Here is a 20,488-nt window from a genome sequence, read left to right as displayed (position 1 = left end):
CTTCCAACATTCATTTTTGTATCCCACGGAAGAGACGTGTCTATCAGATACATATTCACTTCTCCTTTGCTATTACACATCATCACAACAGATCAAGGTTATCAGTACATATACATATATTCACTTCAACGCATCAAATCAAAATCAACAGTACCTAGGTACCCCTAAGGAGTCACTTTTTCTATATCGGCCCGCCTCGATCTTAGATTTGCGTCACAGAGTCATTCCTTCAAAATCAAGGTCATTCCTACAAAAGAGACCATAGTCGTGCGACAGACAACAGTAAAGCTTTTTGTCCTTCAAAGCTTCAGAGAAGATTTCTTGTCCAACCAGAAATATTCCAGAAGCTCACCTGCAGGAAACACCTGATCAACTACCAATCTTGCTCAATCAACCTCCTGCACTGATAAAGATTACCCGTCGGGAGATCTAATCCGGAATATCTTACCGGGGATAATATAATACCCCCACCATATCACCTCCAGCAAGTAGTTGATCTTATCCGGAAGACAAATCCCGAATCTTCCATATCAGCAAATATGTCTCTCGCACGCGCATTTACAACTAGGAGGGCAAAGAAGCAGCTCGATGTCGCCGCTCCTTCACCAACTGCTCAACGACCCGTAACGCCAAAGTTCGCTCATGGTACTATCAAGCGTGCACAGATTTCGGCCCCAACGGAACTTCTCTCTACAACCAATATGTTGTCGTACAATGCACCAGATCTCTACCCAAAGGATGCCAGTAAACGAATCGCATCAAGCAGCACGGCATCAACTCATTCAGGAGAAGAGTCAGATACCTCGCGAATGACTAGCTCGACGAGTTTGACTTCCGCCGATACATTATCAATTGAATCCCGTTCGCCAATAACTCCAGCCGGAGATCATCTTTCGGCATTCAACTTTGGCAAAAAGTCGATTGAGATTGCATCTGGTGATGAAACACCTGGTATTCCAAGCAGAGCTCCTTCACATACCAAGAAGAACCACGAAATCATGTCTCGCAAAAACTCTGTTGCAAGAATGTCGTCACCAAAGAGCTCTGCCACTGTTCGATCAACAATGCAAATGTTCTCACCAAATGTTCAGGAAGCAGTTGCACTTGAACCACATCCTTTCGGCAAAGAACTCGCCCAGGTTTCTGAGATTGCTGAAGAATATGGCATCACCAAGGAAACTTTGGCTGTTGTCGATGAGGAAGAACAAGAGTTGATATCAAGAGGATTGTTCAAATTCAGAGCCGAAGACTACATGAGCGAAATACAAGGGCTATTTATGAGTGCTTTTGGCGAAGTCAAACCTACCATAGGACCAGTATGGATCTAGAATGAATGAGGCAGGCTTCTCTTTATTCTACGGCTTTACGCTACTCTTAAAATTTCGATGTACATATTTTACAACCACTCGTCACTTGACGAACTTTCTTTACGTTCCTTTCATGATTGTTTCACATAATCTTTACATTACGTTTCTTTTGACTGTCATGGAAAACCCGGTGGAGGAGGAGTTTATTACGGCCTGGAATTTTCTTTTTAAGGGGACAGGATAGGAGGGAAAGATGTTCGATTGGTCGCTCGATATTCATGGATTGGCTATATCCCGGAGTTTTTCTTTTAGGGCAAACTCCGACACACTCTCTTGGGTCTATTTTCATTGATTGTTCTTTATCTACCACACACTCTCTTTTTGAAGATATCGTAGGATATTAATGCGTTGATCTGGATAGGATTTGAAGGTACTGGGAAATAGTGCCTCGTGTATTTTGAAAGGGAAGAGAGATGAAGGAAAAATGAAGGAGGATGTGGATGGGGTTAAACTGAACCTTTAATTGCTAGTTACTAAATAAAGGACAGACCAAACATAAAGACAGCAATGTTTTATCAAGATCCTTGGGAAAATTGTGTTGACACCTTGTGATTTGTGTGAATGGAATTTTCTTGTATGGAGGATATGGATGTTTGATATTGATATTGATGTTTCCATCTGATATACCTACTAAGTACTCACTATTGGTATGAATAGAATCTACACGTTTCAACCCCCAAATCTAGAGAAACATTGTGATGATCTTTCATTACCTGGTATATATATAGGTTTATAAATATTCTCACATACTAATTCATATACCTCTATACGATATATCGATTGTTTATGCGTATATCATATCTTAACATCTTAACATCCTGACATCCTGACATCTTAACATCCTGACATCCTGACATACGCATACGGTACTCGAAAATTTGAAAGTAAGTGCCGATATTATATTACGCATGTAAGTCTTGGATTTTTCTTCTTTTTCTTGTTTCTTTTCCTAGGGAGCATACCTGGTACCTCGGAAGATACCTCGGATGATCATATAACTCATACATGATACATGATACATCCGTGGACGGCATTGATGGTGTTCCTGGAGGTTTGATGGGAGATTTTGATTGGAGATTGGGAGACTGGGAGACTGGGAGACTGGGGTGATGTGATTTAGTGATCTGGTTGTTTGGTGATTTCATTGTATGGTGATTGATTTATTTATATCTCGGTCTAAGTATCTTAGGTTTGGGTTTAGGTGTTTGGGAGGGATGGAGTTTGGGAGGGAATTGTGGGGAGGTAGGTATGATGCTTGGGAAGGTAGGTACTTGGGGACTTGGGATGAGAGTAATGGTTTGGAGGCTGGAGGCTGGATTAGAGTTGTGGTGTTATGGATGTGTGATATATGATGCGATCAGATAAAGTTTTCTTTTTTTTTGGTCATGTTTTTAGATGTTTGGTAGTGTGATGTGATGTACCTAGGTACCCAGCTGTCCACCTAATTCCCTTCAACGCAACACAGCTTAGAATGAGATCATTAACATCTCTCAGATGAGATGAGATAAGCGGAGCTTAGTTCAGATGAGCGTACGGGAAGAGGAAGAACGGAGAAGCTTTCACTACCTAGACAGGTACTTGAAACGGCGGATGTTTGGGATGCATAAACGAATGAGTCTGGAAGCTGGATCGACGGCGAGGGATGGGGCATTCTCGGAAGTGCTGCATGGGGTTGTGCATGTGGATGTGGTGTTTAGGAGGATCTGGGTTGGGTCTACCTAGGTGCCTGGGTAATTTTGTGAGTGATGGGTATGTATTATATATATATATATCGATTCTTTGATATCTATCACTCGGAAGAAGAGGAAAGGAATGGGCGACGGAGGATTGCGTATGGCAAAATCATGTATGTATGTATGTGAAGATCACGAGAGTTGTATTATTCTTGCATTTGTTGCACATCTGAATTTTTGACGCAAGTGCACGCATCCATCTCTCTTTCTTTGCACATCCAGCTTTTTGGTACATCCTCCCTCTCTTCTTCGTGCAACCTCTCATCTTCAGACATCCAACAAAAATTCTAATCATGCGTATCCACTAATAAAGCAATGTTATTGGTTGTACGGGACTCACTTATGTAATTGATTAGAAGCTTGAGGCTAGTGGTTTTAGCGTGGAAAGCTAATAGGCTAAGAAAAAAAAATCTTGTGGTAGGAATGGGAAAATTATGTTAATAACACCACCACGAAACAAATACTGAACAACAACATTACGGTGCAATGCTGGGTATTGGTGATAATGTCTTGTCTGTTTGAAAAAGAGAGGATGATGAGGATATGATAAAACGAGATACCATTGAAGCCAGAGGGAAAATGATCGAATGGTTATGAGAGATTGATTACTTATGGACAAGATGTTGCGATTTATCATCCTCATTGGGTCTCACATACATCACTAACAGAGCAGCTCAACTCACACATCTTTCCTTTATTATAAAGCCAGCAAACAACGATCTCGAAACACAAACAATACATCGCATCAATATCCCAACTCTCCTCCGTAAGTACCTTTTCTTTATCTCTCAAGCAACCAAACCAACATCACAAAGAAAAACTACAATGATGAGATCAATACCCTCAAAATTATCTTTAGGAAGAGCCGTATGAGGTTGACATCCCTAACAAAAACACTCACGCTGATATCCGTGTGGCATCGTCATATGCAGCGGGTATTGGGGTCGGTGTGGGATCGTTGACGGTGCTTTGAGTGTGGGGTTCTGAAGTTTTTTTTTTCCGTTATGGAAGTTTGTGATGGTGGTTTGGGAAGGATGGATGGACTCTTTTTTCCTAGGATTTAAGCTAATTTTCTGCTGGAAGAATAGAAGAGTATTGTGAGGCTTAAGAGGGTGTGAATGAGCATCTCTGGGGGGAATGTGAAGGAGGGGTTCGAGTGCTGGCATATTCTAGGGTAACATCGATGGCAGAATTCGGGATTTGCTGGGGAATGGATGTTACTGCTGCTATATTGGTGGCATGACGTCCTTCACTCAATGACACGAGCCGGCGCCCCTTGTAACTGGTCGATGATAGTTGGTTGGCATGTCACTTTTGCTTGCAAAGTCGATTGGCTCAACAATTAAGGATAGGCAGACGGGTCTGCTCGCTGGGTGTTACCTACCGGTACAGATGATAGCAAAGTTGTTTATCCTCAAGTCGTGCCGTGTACGTGGTCAAGTGGCTATCTGGTCTGTAGGCGATGCATAATATGATGCCAGCCTTTTCTTGAAGTATCCTAGTTTAGCTGTGTTTAACGTTATTCTATAGATGGAATACCAAACTTACGAATATATTCCATTATTCATATTCATACACGCTATATTCACTATTCCCCTTCAATGAACATCAATCCATAAACATACAAACTCATGTTCCTGAACGACTTGAAGAAGTATTCATGTTTTTCCTTGGCCAAGATGAAGCGTGCAGAGAAGGGAATGGGGGGAGGTATTATTTCACAATAACTGTATTCATATCACACTTACAAACCACTCCATAGAAAACATCAAAAGATAATTATTACAACATGATCTATAATCCCTTAAAAAAGAGGAAGTTCGACATTACTTTATACAAATACACAAATATGTACAAGAACTACCCTAAATAGGTATAGATAGATAGGTATAGGTAATAGTCCATTATGTATTATAGTATCATCTATATACTAGATACAGCACTGTGTAGTATATAGTATACAGTATGTAATCTCATCTGATTTACTTCTACTTTCACTTTTACTTCTGTTTAGCTATTTGGTTATTCGAATTTTGTGTTTAGGTAGTTGGGTAGTTGGGTGGGTGAGGGTTTCTTATTTGGGGTTGGGGGTTTAGAGAAGGGGGGTTGGATTTGTGTGTTGGGAGTGGTGGGGGGGAGGATAGAGGAAGTGTATGTATATAACCAACCATCTATTCAACTCCTGTACATCTTTACCTCACCCTCTTCTTTTCTCAAGTGATATCCTTAAAAGAGATGAGGGTATGTACTCTATTTTAATTATCTATACCGCTAGCTAGGTGATAGCTAACAGTTATTGTACTTCTTACTTCTCATCTCTTCTTACTCTGTATAATCAATAGCCAGATATCTATTCATACATCTCCTTTATAAATCTATAATCTATAATGTTCAGTTCCTATTCTTCAACTTAGTATCCTCTTCTCTTCTCTTCTCTTCCTCCCTCTTGATATCTTCTCGCTAATCATACCTCATACCTGACACCTTATGCCCCTATATTCTATACTCCTCATTTCCTTATCTTCTCATATTCCCACCTCCCTCTTCCCAAAACCTGCCCTGATTCAACTTCCCTAAAGAACATTCCACATAACACTACACTAGATATACTATACCATCTACACACTACAACCTGCAAATCAAGAAAATAACGAACAGGAGAGAGAACAAGGTTAAGAAATAACATCCCCTATAGCTACTCTTATATAATCCTAATGATGTTAAAAATTTCTCAAACGAAGTAGGTGACAAATACAGAGGAAGATTCAATTTCGAGAATGAGATAGACACTCAATATACGCATATCATATTCAAGTTATAGCCATCCAGGATTGATAATGATAAGGTATTGTGAATAGTCTATTCTTAATTCTGATACTAATCACCAATTCCCCCTATATTCCTCAGTGAATATGCCACTGAAAACACCATCTACCCTCCGAAAGGTCACAGTTCTACTGATGTTGCATCAACGTTCCCTTACCATGCCCATTTAGGACGCCTCTCCAGTCAAGTGCATGATCTTACTAGAACTACTCGTTATACTTATGCTCTCTTCCCGTTTCCCCAAATCTCTCGTTTCTCAATCTCCAATAACTTTATCCCCATTCATTCGACAATTTAAGAAAAGTTGTTTGCGCACTCTCAATCGCCATGACCCAAAATGGAAAAAACCGCTTGCAAAATACCAACGAGTAAAAATATCACACAAAAACAAAAGAGAAATCGAAACCATTAGTTACCTGAGGATCAAAATCAAATAAAAATGGGTATTAGAGGGCACAAGTATGTTCCCGATCCACTATCTCCAGAGACGCCGCTATTTGATTCACCTAGCATCCAGCTCGCTTTTTCCAGTAATACAAAATGATATGTCCAGACAACCATGACCAGAAATTAAATTTTGTAAATGAAATTGGTGTAAAGTATGTGCAAATACATTGAAAATCGTACGTATATGTGTTAGATTGTGGAGGGGTGATGCAGATGCAAGGGGTGATGCAGATGCAAGGGGCATCTGCTTCCACGAGAAGCATGATCTCGAGAGATCATTTTAGATTGTGTTGTATAAGTAGCCGTAAATCATAAAAGTTCGCATTGGAAATAAGCTGTGATAGTGATTTAGAACCAAAAGCTCGAAAAACAAGAGATTATTCGAATAGAGTTGAACACTTTGGACATGCAACCCGCTGCAATATCACCGTATGCGGAGTCGATCTCTTGTCCGTAATTTTGATCATTGGTGGAGTCTGCTCATCCTGATCATGTGCGAATTCCCCTTTGAATTCCTTAGAGTATATCTTCTGTTTCGATTTCCCATTCTTGTTCTTCTTATCTTTGGGTTTTGTTCCATTTGTTGCAGTTTCATTTGGGTACTCCTCGTGATATCGCTTGATGAGGGCATCTTCAATCAAACACTCCGAATGATATAGAGTTTGGCAATCTCCATTATCACAAATATGCTCATACTCGCGTTTATCGGGATTATAGTGACCATTGCAAATACAATAGACGGGCAAGTCCTGAAAGAAAATGATTAGTTAAAATGTGTCTACTTTACAGAGATAAAACTCACCGAAAGTCTCTGGGTGGCTTGACAGAATGTCTGACGCCAGTAAAACTTGCTGGGATCCGGATCAGATACTGCATAATCATCCAGGTCCTCAGAAAAACGTTCAACATCTATCTTTCCTGCGAAGGTCAATACATCTACGACATCCAGATAATTGCTCGCAATAAGCTCTGAATTTCCGTGGTATTTCCTCCGTCCTGAACTTGCGGATGTCTCGCCTGCAGCTTTGGCTGTCGCTGGTAGTTCCTCCGGCCAATACATCCAGGCAACCTAATACCAATCAGTCCAAGGTCTTTTCCCAAAGATAATAGTATTTACCAAGGCGTAGACATGCTGCGGATCTTTAGCTCTAACCTGTAATATCCTTGCTATCCAGAAGTCCCTTGGTTGTGTGCCTGTTTCTGTCTTGCCCTTCACATAAACGAATTGATTGTTTTTATAAGTATCGCTTTGGACTGCTTCAAATTAGAGGAAGTTCAATAGCTAATGTTTGAAGTACACTTACTTATGAAGTTGTTATATTTCCTCATGGCCGCCCACTCTGTATTTGGCACAACAGTATAATGGTAATTAAGTTCGTCCTCCGGCGCATTGAAACCTTGAAATGGTGATATATGCTCCTCTGCCAGTGCTCTCAGTTCCGCATTTTGTTTTGACCCCTTTCCTTTTTTATCCAGATCCATAAGCGGTATCTTAATCTCGAAGGATATCGCCTCTTGAACAGCGGCAGGAGAGGATATAGAACCTGGCTCGGAAGACTCTGTCTTCATTCTTTTATTCGAAGATGAACTCGAGCCATTCAAGCCATGTTTTGGCGCCATGATAAACCGCGAAGTGTAGCCGCGAGAAATGGTTTTGTGAGTCTCGAGTATTGATGGAAAGTCGCGTGCGCGGGGACGTGAAGTCGATGTGCGAGTTGACTGCGAAGCAGATGCAGCTTCTGTAAGAAGTTTTGAGGCAGAGGTAGACTGGGAAACGTTATGATATTTATCCAAAGTACATGTAAATGTAAATATAAATGGTTGACCAAGGAGGGTTTGCAAATTTTTGATGTGGGTAGGTAATTGCAGAGGATACCAAAGCTTTCAAGAAATAAAATAGCTACCTTTCGAGGTACTTCAGAATGAACGAAGATTATACGCGATCAAGATCTTGCTCCCCTTTAGGCACAATAAAGTCAAGGTAGGAGATTCACCGCGAAGTCCGGGAATTGAGTAAACAACTGTCAATGATTACGACAATTCTATGTAATAGTCACGATTTTGGTTGTGGTTGACGAGCTTTAAAGTTCAATCAAAACAGTCGGGTTGACAATTCTCCCGACTGTCAAGTGTTTATCGAAGGGTTATCAAAATGGAAAGTGTAAATAAAGTGTCGCACAACAATTAAAAAAGCTCTGATCAACCCATTTTCATTGGCCAGCCAAAGTTCACATCAGATTTTACAGGTCTCATTGGCCCATTTTTGCGAGATTTGCTTTTTTGATTGGTCGATCAATAATTCAGAGTGGAATCAATGTAAATATCCATGGATAGCAATGATGCTCGTAGCTTTGACAACATTACGTAGCTGTGCCTCGAGGTCCCCTTGTATGTCTACGGAGTATATCGTGCCAGAGCTATCAAATCCATATTCTTGAATCATTGGAAACGTTTCCCATGCCGCTCAACTACCTAGCAAATATGTATAGTATAGTATGTATAATACTGTCAGCATCAGGTATCTACCTAGGTACCTAGTCGAGTCACATGTTGACGGTGCGAACGATTGATCAGTTTGCTGCTTCATGGTCCCTCAGCATATATTGCAAACCAGAATATATCATTGGAATACTTTCTTAAACAAACAACATATGTTAAAAGACAAACAAATTAAAAGACTCAATCCAATCCCACAAGTCAATCATTACTCGGGTATCATTTTATCCTCCCAGAAGAATGTCAAAACTCCTCTCCCCAACTTCGAAATTTATTAATGAAGTCCCCTCAAATCTAACCGGCGAAGAAGCTTGCAAATCTTAGGTCAAGATGGGGCCAAGACCCATTCTACCAATCTCAGAGAATACCCTCTCCTTCAGCCACTTATTTCTCAGTAGAGTGCGCCTTCTTCTTGAACAACTTATTCTTCAACTTATCCGCCAATCCAACCGGATGTTGTGCACCCGGCTTGGTCGTATTAACCACATTGCCCTCTCCACCTCGTCCGAAATGCACAACCTCGCCATCGGTGCTGGGCCTCAATGCAGCATCTGGGATACTATCCGCATCGCTTCGTTTGGTAGCTGGGAGACCAGGTGAGCCGATATTTGCAGCCCCACCGCGACCGACACTGAATGCTCCATCGCCGTGATCTCCTGCTGGTCCTTGACGGACAATTTCGCCATCAACATATCTATTGCGCCCATTAGTTTATCTGTCGATAAATTTCGCCTGATATTGGATTGCGAATGCTCAAATATTCGCGATAGAAGGAAGGTGTTGCATACTGAGTGGGATCGACTCCAATATTTCCTGCGCCTGCTATGACGTTAGAATTTCCTTCTGCTGTAGACATTCAAGAAATACATACCTCCGCGACCGTGACTAACTTCAGGCTCGGCCATTGTGATAATATTTAAATTTATTCTTGCGATTATTCTCCTTTAAATATAAGAGTCTGCGCTCAATAGATAAGTAAGTATTGAACTAACTATGCGATCAAAGAAATGGGAATCCCGAGCAATATAAATATTGCGCAAAGGGATCCTTGGTCCCATCTCAGCCCACTTCACACCCCGCAATCGGTCATATCACAAACCTCACCACGCCATTAATGAAAGTTCGTTCGTTCTCTTTCACGATTTGGAGGAGAGCCGTGGTATAAATTTAAAACTAACATCACTTACTTTGAAAATATAGCAAGCAGTTGCAGTATTGTTTGCGCCAGATATTCCGTCAGAAGTGAACAAAAACAAGTCGAGTAAGCAGACGAAACTTCATTCAAACTTCATTCAATAAACTGGAAATCATCAAGGCTATCTACACGTGCTTTAATTAGGCTCCTATTTGGGTCTCCTCCGTTTCCGTTCCTTGATTAGCTTTCTTTCCTTTCATCAATCAAACATGGATAACAAATATATGAACGGAGTATCTAAACCTAAAATTCTATGATCTAATCTATTTTTGATTTCTCTCCTGCAGCATCGACAAGATCGAGTTAAGTTCTTACCTACCAAAGTGCAGGAACCATTGTCTCGTCCATGGATCATTACATATCCAATACCTACCCTTACACGCGTTGACGGAATACCACCTGGGTATCCTCTGGCACGGAGTACAAGCTCAAACGTATTAACAAATATCCAACCGTTACTTTCCCTCGAGCTTATATTACATTACCTAGTAATCATAGCTCCACTCTTCCCCGATCCTTATCTCTCATGATGTGATAATGTCAAAGATAAGCCCAATCCCACTAAGTATTCGCCTATTCAGGAGTCGTCCATCCCTCATTCAGAAGAGAAACAGTCGATTGCATGTGCAATGGACCAATGAGACGGAGAAAGAAGAGAACAAAGATGCGAGGATGTGTTTTGTTGCATGTCGGAGTGTGAGGTGTTATGTTATTGTATTTCATTGTATTTGAGAAGGGCGGAGGGCTTATCTCTAGACTGTCTGCATGAGAGAACTGGTACTGGGTGGGATTTATTATTGGTGTATGTATGTATGTATGTATGTATGTATGTAGGTGGGACGTAAGTAAGGTAGTAAGTCAACTACCCCACTTTCCGACCACCCCCTGTTTCCGACCACCTAAAAAAATCATATTATCTACACTTAAAACTTTAATAACTCAATAACTATTGAACTTCAATAAAATCGCCTGTAGAATCACTTTCTATAGCACTAGAACTATCATCTCCCTCAATTTCACAATCTCCCGCTTCAATTTGTATACGCCTTATAGCTCTAATCCCTGCGAACTTCGAATTTGAAGATACCACAACCTTTCGCCTTTTTCTAGGTAATACTTCATCTAATTGATATTCTAGCTTTCTAATCTTATTCTCTGCCTCTAAGAGTTTATAATCCTTAGCATCGAATCCTTTTATAATCTTGCGAAATAGTAATCTTTGTGTTGGCAAATCGATCTCCTTCTCTTGAATCATTATATCTCTATATTTTCTGATATCGGCTCCTTTTTGAGGGGTTTTCCATTGAATAAACAATGAATGTATATTCCATTGAAGAATAGGATCATCATCAGATTCAGGATTAAGTGATAAAACCTCTTTATTGCTATTTTCAAGCAAAAGTCGACTCATAAAAGGTTTAGCCATATTTTTGGACCAAAGACTACTAACTTGCCACCCAGACTTGATATTTTGAATAGTTAAACCTTCTATTCTAGCCTTCTGATAGCAAGAAAGGAAATTGCGCTTTCCAATTGGTGAGGAATCGGATAATAGACTTAATTTATTAAGTTCGATTCGATATACACTTTTTAGGGGTGAGAACACAGATAAATCGAGTGATTGTAATACATGTGATATATGTGGTGGGAGAAATAAGAGATATATATTGTTATTGAAGCATTCTAACATAAATGCTGTAGTTTCATAGCTTCCGTATCCATCCAAAATGAAAAGTCTTGAATTTTCCGGCTGAATAGAGATAGTTTGAGGGATATAGATCTTTTTCAGCCATTCTAAAGCTGTAGCATCTATAGTCCATCCATTTTCTATAGCAGTAAAGTTCCAACCCTTAAATAGAATCAAATCGATTGGAAACCATTGTTGTTGAACTGATTTTCCCTTATATATTACAAGAAGAGTAATACTTTTTCCATTAGCTGAAATGCATTCTATAAAAGAAGTCCAAATTCGAGATCCAGATTGCTTTTTTTGAATAAATCTTCGATCAATGCTTCCTACTACTAGTTCATTAAAACCCTGACCCTTCATTATACCTGCTTCATCCATATTCCATCTATTGGCCGGCTTAATAGCCTTGATTTCAGGGATTGCGAGGTTCCGGAACCACTTCTTAATAATATCAGATGTAGCACCTGAAACTCGTGCAGAATCGATTTGATATTGCTTCTTAGTTCCAATATTAGGATGCCTTTGAAAAAAGCTATGTATCCATTTCTTTCCAAGTGAGGGATCCTCTTCTTGTACAATAAGGAGGTGCTCTGCCATCTCTCTGATTTGATGATGTATAGGGCTAGTACTAAGAGCTTCCTATACTAATATCCATTCTACTAGTTGATTCTCCTGAATTGGAGATAACTTTTGAAGTATTTGAGCACCTTTTTGATGTGAAACTCCATTATATATTCGATTGTGAAGTGTGGTATGTGGAACACCATAATCCAAGCTAGCTCTTTGTATACTTGCTCCATTTGTAATCGCTCTAAGAGCCTCTGCGATATCTTCTTTGATATATCTATTCTTCATATCACAATTATGATAATATCAAAATTTCAAATTAATTGATTAAAGCATCGTTGAGTTATTCAAAGTGTAAATTTTATAATTACTCAAAGCGGTGTGGTTTTCGAGGTGGTCGAAAAGAGGGGGTGGTCGGAAAGTGGGGTAGTTGACTTAGGTAGTAGGCAGGTAGGCATCTTAATCTAGGCAAGTAGGTATCTTGGATGAAATAATAGGCATCTCATTTTTACAAATAGCGGAGGATATCCTGAGCATATGGAGAAAACCTGGGGATTTGTCTCTACGGTCGATATGAGTGGGAGGTTCAATAGTTATACACCAATCACAGTTCGATTATTTCACCTTGCAATTATACCTCACTCAAGTAGGCAATCGAAGGCCCTAAGAAAAATGACAATGGCGGGCATGAATAAGAACTTGATTAACAAATCAGCCACTGCACACAAGAATACAGTGAAAGAACCACAATGACTTCTTGAAACAATGAAAAGATACCTATTTATTTGCACATCGCATTACAAAACGCTATTCCATGATTTGGCATGCTCTTGTGAGGTTTTACTATGGAAAGCATGTAGAAGGATGAGATATACAATAAAAGTGCGCACTTGCCTGCTATGTTATTGCATATATGTTACATGATCTTGTTTGAACAAGATCATATTATTTACTAGATATGCAGCGAAAGCTTCTTCATTGTTAGATTATTGATATTTTTAGAAGTTTCAGTGTTTATACATGAATTCAAGATGGGGAGATAGGGGGAATGTGTGAATCTTTGGTGTCATTTTGAAATATCATAGAGTAAAATTTCACTTATTCGTATTTGGTCTTAAAAAGTTTACGCAAAAAGAAATGCTCTATCTCTTCATTGAAAATAAGTGAAGCTTATTTTTTCCTGATAGCTAGACTGAATGTTAAGTTCTTAGAGAAATCTAAACCCTTCATCGCGTTAACATCGTAATCGTCACCAGCCATCTTCTCTGCGTTCATAGTATCAGCCTCGACAGCCTCCTCTCCTACACCACGCGCAGCGTCCGACTTCATCATGTATCTATCTGTTGCAGTCGACGGCCCCTATACATTATGTGATCAGTACATCCGTCTCACAGGCTTCAATGAGTAATGTCATAGATGAACCTTACCATCTCCCCGGCATTCTGAAATTCTGCTCGAAGTCTCTTCTTTGCTTTCTGGGCTGCTCGCTTCCGCGCTCCTTTATTATTCTCTCTTCTCTTTGCTGCCTCTTCCGGATGTTCTGCGTCCCATCTATGTTTGGCATCGGCAATCTCCCTACGTTCAGCCCTCTGCGCATTTTTCGCCATGTTACTTTCCCTCCGCATCTGGAACCTTTTAATCTTTTCGATCTTCTTCTCCTTATTACGAGCGTGGCTTTCGGCAGCCTTTCTCCGACCCTTCTCCGTCTGGGTCCACTTAATCACTCTTCGCTTTTTCTCATCCTCTGCTCCTGGTCCTATCAAACTTTTCAAACTCTCCAACAATTCCTCGCTCTGTGTATGAAGTTAGTATGGAGTTATGATCGTATTTGTCATATGCTATAATAAATTAAAAGATAGCACCTACAGTCATATTTTTGCTGAACCGCACGTTCGAGTACCTAGCTTCCCAAACATTTTCACTAGATTCTTCTCTAACTCCCGCCACGGCTTGATTTTCTTCTTCAGCTCCTAACATGGCCGAGTCTTCTTCTTTAAATTTCATCGTCAAAGTAACTGCAATTGCGGTATGGGAATTGCGGTGATGTTATGATGGAGTTGCGATTGGAGGTGGTGGGGGAAAACTGTTTGTATGTCGGCAAGAGGAGAAGAAATTATCTGGCGCGAAAGTCAACTATATGGATGCAATATTTCTCCAAATTCACTCTTTCTACCCAACAAGGTAGATCGTGCGCAATATTCAATAGGCTATCAACTTCAATGCTGTGACTGAGGCTTAGCGAATACAAGTATCATCGGACAATAGTTCAAGTCTGAATCTTAGGAATGAGATCGACTTTTTCGAAATTTAGGTGGTCATTTGCATTTCCGAAGAGATACAATCCGTAGCAATGGCTATGTTGAGCATTGTACCTAGCAATCCCAAGCTCCCCTCTCATGAATACCTGAAATGCACTAAAATAGTGAATATATTTCAAAGAAAATGCCAAAATGCCTCCACTTGCGGTAAGCAGTTTCTCAATCTTCAGCCTTAGAAGATAGCGGGAGATTTCCACTGATATGTTGCCCTGTTCAATACATCACCTCCCACACAGTGAGCCAAGATTGAGAATTGCTTGCCAGTACGACAGTGATGGTACACCAGCATATCAACATTCATGGAGGGCGTTGTGAATTCCATGACATGCGGTAGAAGACTCCTGAGGTATGTCGGGGAGAACTATCTCAGAACATTCCATATTTTATATCATGATGTGCTATTGTATGTGAGAGAACTTTCTCTGTGAACGTCTTGGATCCGAATAGCAAAATAGTACCTTGTGTCCTGAACCAGGAACACGTGAGAAATGTCTATATGTAGGTAGAATCTACTACACTATTTCTGCTTTTGGAAAGTATTGTATATATGAGAAAGAAAACATGGGTATAACTAGGTCAGCAGTATTTCATGTATAATGTGATATATATCAAATCATAGATGATTGTTTGTGTTTGTTTTTAGAGTCCGAACTTAAAAGCATACCAAGTTTTTGAGTTTGTTCTTCTGGGAGCTTCCTCTTAAGTCCGTCGGAGAAACCAGGTACAAGCTCCTTTCAAACCCACACTATTTTCAAAGACGTTAGAGTCCATTCTAGATCAGGCCTCCAGGCTTAAACAAATTTATTTCGCACCCCGCAGAATTGGTTACCTTTAATCAGTATCTTGAGCTTCTTTTCAAACTGCAAGTCCTTTCACTTGCGCTCACCTTAAAAGCTTCATCAAGCAACGAAAGACTCCCCAGATGCTACATGACCAGCTTGAGGTCATTGTTGAATCTTGGGGACGTCAGTCGTGAATTCAAGCTCAAGTAGAAAAGCTTGTTGCGACTGAATAAATATTACGAACATGGCACCAGCAAACGGCGCGTCAAAAGTCATGCAGAATCGTCCAAGGCCTGCAGTTGCGGTTCCGAGAGGCATTGTTCCTGCTCTGCCTCTTTCCTATGGTAAGCTACAGCAGAAGGAATTACCTACTCGAGACAAGGCGAAGGAAGTCGCACCCCCATCCTCGACGGCTCCAGCAGTCCAAGTACCCATTACATCGATTTCAACTATTGATACACCTGCCGTGCATATGGATGAGCCTCTTCGAAAAGACAAAGCTTTGAAGGCAAAAAACGAGTCCCCCAAGCCTGCTCCCGCAGCAGTTGCCGACACACCATCTACTCTTGAATCGCTGGATGGACTTAGCTCTACTGAGTGCGGTGTTACGATTGGTTCTGGTTCTACTGGTCATGGTTCTACTGAGCGAGAGGGCGAGGAAAGTTTGGTCAATGTGAATGAAGCAAAAGGTGAGATTTGAGAATTCACTTTCAGCCTCGCCATTTCTGCCAATCCAAAATATTGTCCTTGTCGCTAAATCTTCTCTTTTCTGTAGTAGAAAATTCTCAAGAGGAAAAGCACTCTACTCCATCCGAAACCCAATCTAACACATCGAGATCAACATATCAATTGCCTCCACCCTTTGTGCCAGCTAGCAATCAATCCACGATGTCCTCCGAATCTGCACAATTTCCACAGCAGGTTGCGTTCAATGGTCAACATCCAATGCACCACGCTCATACCAGCGTTTCGAACCCGATCCTCGGCGGATATCCCGATTCCAATAATTCGTCACCAGCTCCCCCTTCGAGCGCTGGCAACATTCCACCTTATGCTTACGCACAGCAAGGTGGTGCGCGCCATGGTCCTCATCTCTCAAACGGTGGCCATCAACACCACATGTCGAATGGGTTTTCACCAATGACTCCAGCATTCCCTCCAGGATATTACCACCCCCAGGACGGCTTTCAAGCCCCTCCACCCGATGACTTCCTTCGCAAACAAATGCAACCATTTGTCTCACAAGAAGGTTACTCCCCAACTGGTCCCCAAATCGTTGAGAGTCCTCGGTTCAACGGCTTTGATCCAGCTAACAAGCACAACATCCATGGATTTCGAACATCGATTCAGGACCAGGAAAACGGTTTGGGCCCCTATTATGGACATCATCCATCTCCACTTCCACCAATGGGACCGCCACCTTATCGTGGCGTCGTCGGCTACCCGCGCAAAGAAGAAATTCCATGGGCAGGCGGCAACCGCCGAGATCTTTGGTTTCACCTTCGTGAGCAATTCGCACAACCAGAGTTTTCTGATTGCGTTCTTGAGCTACGCTACTCTGATGACCGAGCAGCTCCTCTTCGAATTAGTGCCCATAGATTGATCTTGGCTCGCAGTTTCGTTTTGAAAGGTCTCATTACACCTGGAGCTAGCGCAAAGTGTGATTCACCTCTACCTACCCAGAACATCTTGATTGAGTCAGATGATCGTTACTTGCGATCTGATGCATTCTCATTGGCGGTTCGATATCTATATGGTGGACCTGTATTGGACTTAGATGCAATGTCCCGCTTTCCGGCTCCGTACATTGGATCAGCTCCCATGCCATTAAACCCAACTGAACGTTTCGACTTCACACTTGGCTACATAGCATCAGGAGTTGTTCTTCAAATTCCTCAAATTTGGAAGACTGGTTGCAGCATTGCGAGCCAACTCATTACCTGGGACACAGTCGAAAAGGCTCTTGAATTCGCTCTTGAAGGAGGTATTGATGCGTCGTGGAACTCAGGAAATCCAGATGTCAACGATATAGTGGGCCGAAGTACTTATACTCCATGCGCCAACATCATCATTTCCAACATAATCAACTTCATCATTCTGTCCTTCCCTCCTAACTTTGAATTGGATACGACAGTCTCAGACATTCATTTCAATTCTAGAATCCCGCATGTACCTGATCACCGGCCCACAAACTCACGATTGAGCTCTATTAAGTTCGGCGACCACCCTACTGAAGAGAGCCTTCGCTCCCCTTCATCGGATCCTATTACTCTTACACTGTCAAGGTTGTTACTCAACTTGCCTTTCAGTCTCTTGAAACATGTATTAGAAACTGGAAATATCGGTGTTATTCACGGTCATGTAACCCATTTACTTCGACGAAAGATCATGCATCCCGTCATCGAGGAGCGCGAGAAGAGAAGACAGAGAGCCCTCGCTAGTAAAATACCTGATGAGGAGCGTGTCAAGAATGGACGTCAATGGAATACCGTCGGCTGGAAAGAGGCGGTCCTTCCGTTTGATGACAATCGCAACGAAGAAGTTCCATGTTTGAGAAAGACTTGGGTCGGTTTCACAAATACTGAAAGCAAGTAACCTTGGTTCACTGAAGAACTTCCAAAATGGGCTTTTTGTATTTGATCATTAAAAAGGTGCTTTGGCGTTGGATCGGTTCAGCGGTTTCAAGGGCAAATGAGATATGTCTTTGCATAAAAATGGGCGGACGGAACTCGTGGTCATTTCTTCTGGCCTACCTATTTTCTTGAGACTTGAGGCATTTGCTTGTCTTGCTTTCGGTTGCTGTGTGAAAATAATCAATTTTACGAAAACGTTTTACGGTAGTAATGAGATATGTATAGCATGAATCATTCAACTTCAAATTAGTTGATGAATTAAAAAATAACTTTATACCTCCAAACTCTTTAAATGTACTGTTATTGATTCTGGGAGTGCGTGAACGCTATCATGGCATCTAGTATCACGATCGAGATACGATTTAGAAAGCAAGTTGTCATGTATGTGAATTCATAACGCCTGTTCATGATATGCCAACCACCATGTTTGACGACACTTTAAGAGTAGACTAAATATGATGCGGATTGTTGAAGTGATGAGCATATCGAGTAGATATGAATAAAATGATGAATTCAGTAAACCGTATGACGAAACGGACTGACATTTGCCATCGCGATAATAATAAGTATCACATCCAACATCGACGAATTGGTAACGATAATGAAGTCCTTTTCTCATGTTGAAAGCTCACCGGGAACCTTGAAAGTATATTGAAATAACTTCATCTGAAGTTTAACGAAGGCGATTATTATTACATCGTGCTGTATTATTGTTTAAGAGGATTGAGGAAGTGAAGGGCGATGATCAATAAAAGAGGGCCGAGCAAGGATTGATGAGAAAAAGTTTGCATCACGTGCTACACTAATTTTGGAAAATTCGGTTGTGGGATTGTTTGCCCTAAATTTTTCGAACCCAGCAAGTCCAATACTGCGATTCCGACATCTCGAATTTTGAAGACGACGACCAACGACAACTTGATTGCAATCCGACAAAATGGCGATCAAGCACAACCAGCAAATTGCCCACAACCGTATGTCCTCTTTGCAGATCAATTAGGATAATTACAAAGATGCTGATTATGGATAGATTTCCGAAAGGATTGGCAAAGACGAGTTAGAGTTCACTTCGACCAGGTAAACCACCACGCGCAAACGGAATGCAAAAATCTCTGGAATCGAATCTAACAATATGAATAGCCTGGCCGAAAACTCAGACGCCGCAATGCTCGTCTCGCAAAGACTGCAGCTGTCGCCCCACGCCCAATCGACTTGTTGAGACCTGTTGTCAGATGCCCAACCATCAAGTACAACAGACGTGTACGAGCTGGCCGTGGTTTCACCCTCGCCGAGTTGAAGGTGAGATAGATCGGAAATTTTCAGTTCCGTGGGATATAGTTTTCTGATGTTATTATAGGAGGCACAAATCCCCCGCAAGCTCGCCCCAACCATCGGTATCTCCGTTGATGCCCGCCGTCAAAACCTCTCCGTCGAGTCCCTCAAGGCCAACGTCGACCGTCTCAAGTCCTTCCGTGCCCGCCTCATCCTCTTCCCACGCAAACTTGGTCAACCTAAGAAGGGTGACTCCACCAAGGAGGAAGTCGCTGCTCTCAAGGAGACCAGCAGCCGTGTCAAGAACGCTCTCCCAATCTCCACTGTTGAGGGTGGATTCTCAGAGATCAAGAAGAGCGATATGCCAAAACCAATTGAGGGAGGTGCATACAGAAAGTTGCGCGATGCAAGAAGTGATGCTAGATTGGCCGGAAAGCGTGAGAAGAGAGCAAAGGATGCAGCTGATGAGGCCGCTGCTGCCAAGAAATAAATGGCATGAATGGTTCATGGGTCTGTTTTATATTCTTGCGGGGTGCGATGGATGGATGTGGGCTACAAGAGCGGTTCAAAAAAACTGCATAGGTGTACTCTCATGAATTCAACGGCTATTGCACAAAACTAATGAATTTTTCAATAAAATGTTTTGCATGTGAAGGTGGTGCTCTTGGTCGTGAAAATATACTTTACTTGGATATTCGAGTGAACTCTCTGCTCTGTAGGCAAGATCATGTCTCAGGAGCACTTTTGAGACTGTTTTGCTGATTATGATTTTAGACTAGCGATTTCGGAATCTCACCGCGGCCGTTCATCGTTCATGAGGAATTGGACACAAGATGCAAGTTTACCAGACACCAAAAACATGAGGTTCAGAGCTTGTGCTTCCTGCTCAGATTTCTAAAGCCGTTGGGCAGTCTTGCACTCATGATTTCCTTCGGCTTTTCATTTTTACATACCGAAGAGCGGTCCATTTGTATATTCACTATCGACTGGAAATTCTACCAACCCATCCTTCTGTCCAAATTCTTGTGCCTGATGGGAAGATAGAAAGCTTTACTCTGTGGCATCGCGATAAGCTTGCTCGTTACACTGCCATGTCTCGCCTATAGCCCACTCTATCGTTCCCTCTACCTTCCCTTCCGACTCCTCCATGTCACCCGAGGAAGTG

General features: G+C 41.5%; 6 protein-coding genes across 6 annotated transcripts; 3 read left to right on the top strand and 3 right to left on the bottom strand.

Annotated features, from left to right (window-relative positions):
- Nucleotides 1-539: 539 nt before the first annotated feature.
- On the top strand, nt 540-1,328 carry EAE97_010243 (uncharacterized protein; the record flags this gene model as incomplete). The annotated part of the gene is made up of 1 exon (XM_038880758.1): nt 540-1,328. The coding sequence occupies one exon, from the start codon at nt 540-542 to the stop codon at nt 1,326-1,328; it is 789 nt and encodes a 262-aa protein (XP_038728468.1).
- A 5,422-nt stretch (nt 1,329-6,750) lies between these two features.
- EAE97_010242 (uncharacterized protein) lies at nt 6,751-7,993 on the bottom strand (the record flags this gene model as incomplete). The annotated part of the gene is made up of 4 exons (XM_038880757.1): nt 6,751-7,122; nt 7,176-7,442; nt 7,491-7,627; nt 7,678-7,993. 4 exons carry the CDS (start codon nt 7,991-7,993, stop codon nt 6,751-6,753), a joined length of 1,092 nt encoding a protein of 363 aa, XP_038728467.1.
- A 1,260-nt stretch (nt 7,994-9,253) lies between these two features.
- On the bottom strand, nt 9,254-9,774 carry EAE97_010241 (uncharacterized protein; the record flags this gene model as incomplete). Its single annotated transcript, XM_038880756.1, has 3 exons — nt 9,254-9,563; nt 9,658-9,688; nt 9,741-9,774. 3 exons carry the CDS (start codon nt 9,772-9,774, stop codon nt 9,254-9,256), a joined length of 375 nt encoding a protein of 124 aa, XP_038728466.1.
- A 3,717-nt stretch (nt 9,775-13,491) lies between these two features.
- On the bottom strand, nt 13,492-14,325 carry EAE97_010240 (uncharacterized protein; the record flags this gene model as incomplete). Its single annotated transcript, XM_038880755.1, has 3 exons — nt 13,492-13,680; nt 13,749-14,114; nt 14,188-14,325. The coding sequence occupies 3 exons, from the start codon at nt 14,323-14,325 to the stop codon at nt 13,492-13,494; spliced, it is 693 nt and encodes a 230-aa protein (XP_038728465.1).
- A 1,340-nt stretch (nt 14,326-15,665) lies between these two features.
- EAE97_010239 (uncharacterized protein) lies at nt 15,666-18,016 on the top strand (the record flags this gene model as incomplete). The annotated part of the gene is made up of 2 exons (XM_038880754.1): nt 15,666-16,110; nt 16,197-18,016. 2 exons carry the CDS (start codon nt 15,666-15,668, stop codon nt 18,014-18,016), a joined length of 2,265 nt encoding a protein of 754 aa, XP_038728464.1.
- Nucleotides 18,017-18,922: 906 nt separating this feature from the next.
- Nucleotides 18,923-19,990, top strand: EAE97_010238 (uncharacterized protein). The gene is made up of 4 exons (XM_038880753.1): nt 18,923-19,025; nt 19,082-19,128; nt 19,192-19,350; nt 19,409-19,990. The coding sequence occupies exons 1-4, from the start codon at nt 18,989-18,991 to the stop codon at nt 19,811-19,813; spliced, it is 648 nt and encodes a 215-aa protein (XP_038728463.1). The 5' UTR covers nt 18,923-18,988; the 3' UTR covers nt 19,814-19,990.
- Nucleotides 19,991-20,488: the final 498 nt, after the last annotated feature.

This window comes from Botrytis byssoidea (genome assembly GCF_014898295.1).
Source record: "Botrytis byssoidea strain MUCL 94 chromosome Unknown BBYS_026, whole genome shotgun sequence".
NCBI lineage: Eukaryota > Fungi > Ascomycota > Leotiomycetes > Helotiales > Sclerotiniaceae > Botrytis > Botrytis byssoidea.
This window is presented reverse-complemented; position numbering and strand designations above follow the sequence as displayed.

What these genes read in the sequence shown, in the direction of transcription:
- EAE97_010238 (XM_038880753.1), top strand. Translation starts at nt 18,989, where the DNA reads ATGGCGATCAAGCACAACCAGCAAATTGCCCACAACC. An exon ending in CCAGCAAATTGCCCACAACC is followed by an intron (nt 19,026 to 19,081) that starts GTATGTCCTCTT and finishes GATTATGGATAG; the next exon opens with ATTTCCGAAAGGATTGGCAA. An exon ending in TTAGAGTTCACTTCGACCAG is followed by an intron (nt 19,129 to 19,191) that starts GTAAACCACCAC and finishes CAATATGAATAG; the next exon opens with CCTGGCCGAAAACTCAGACG.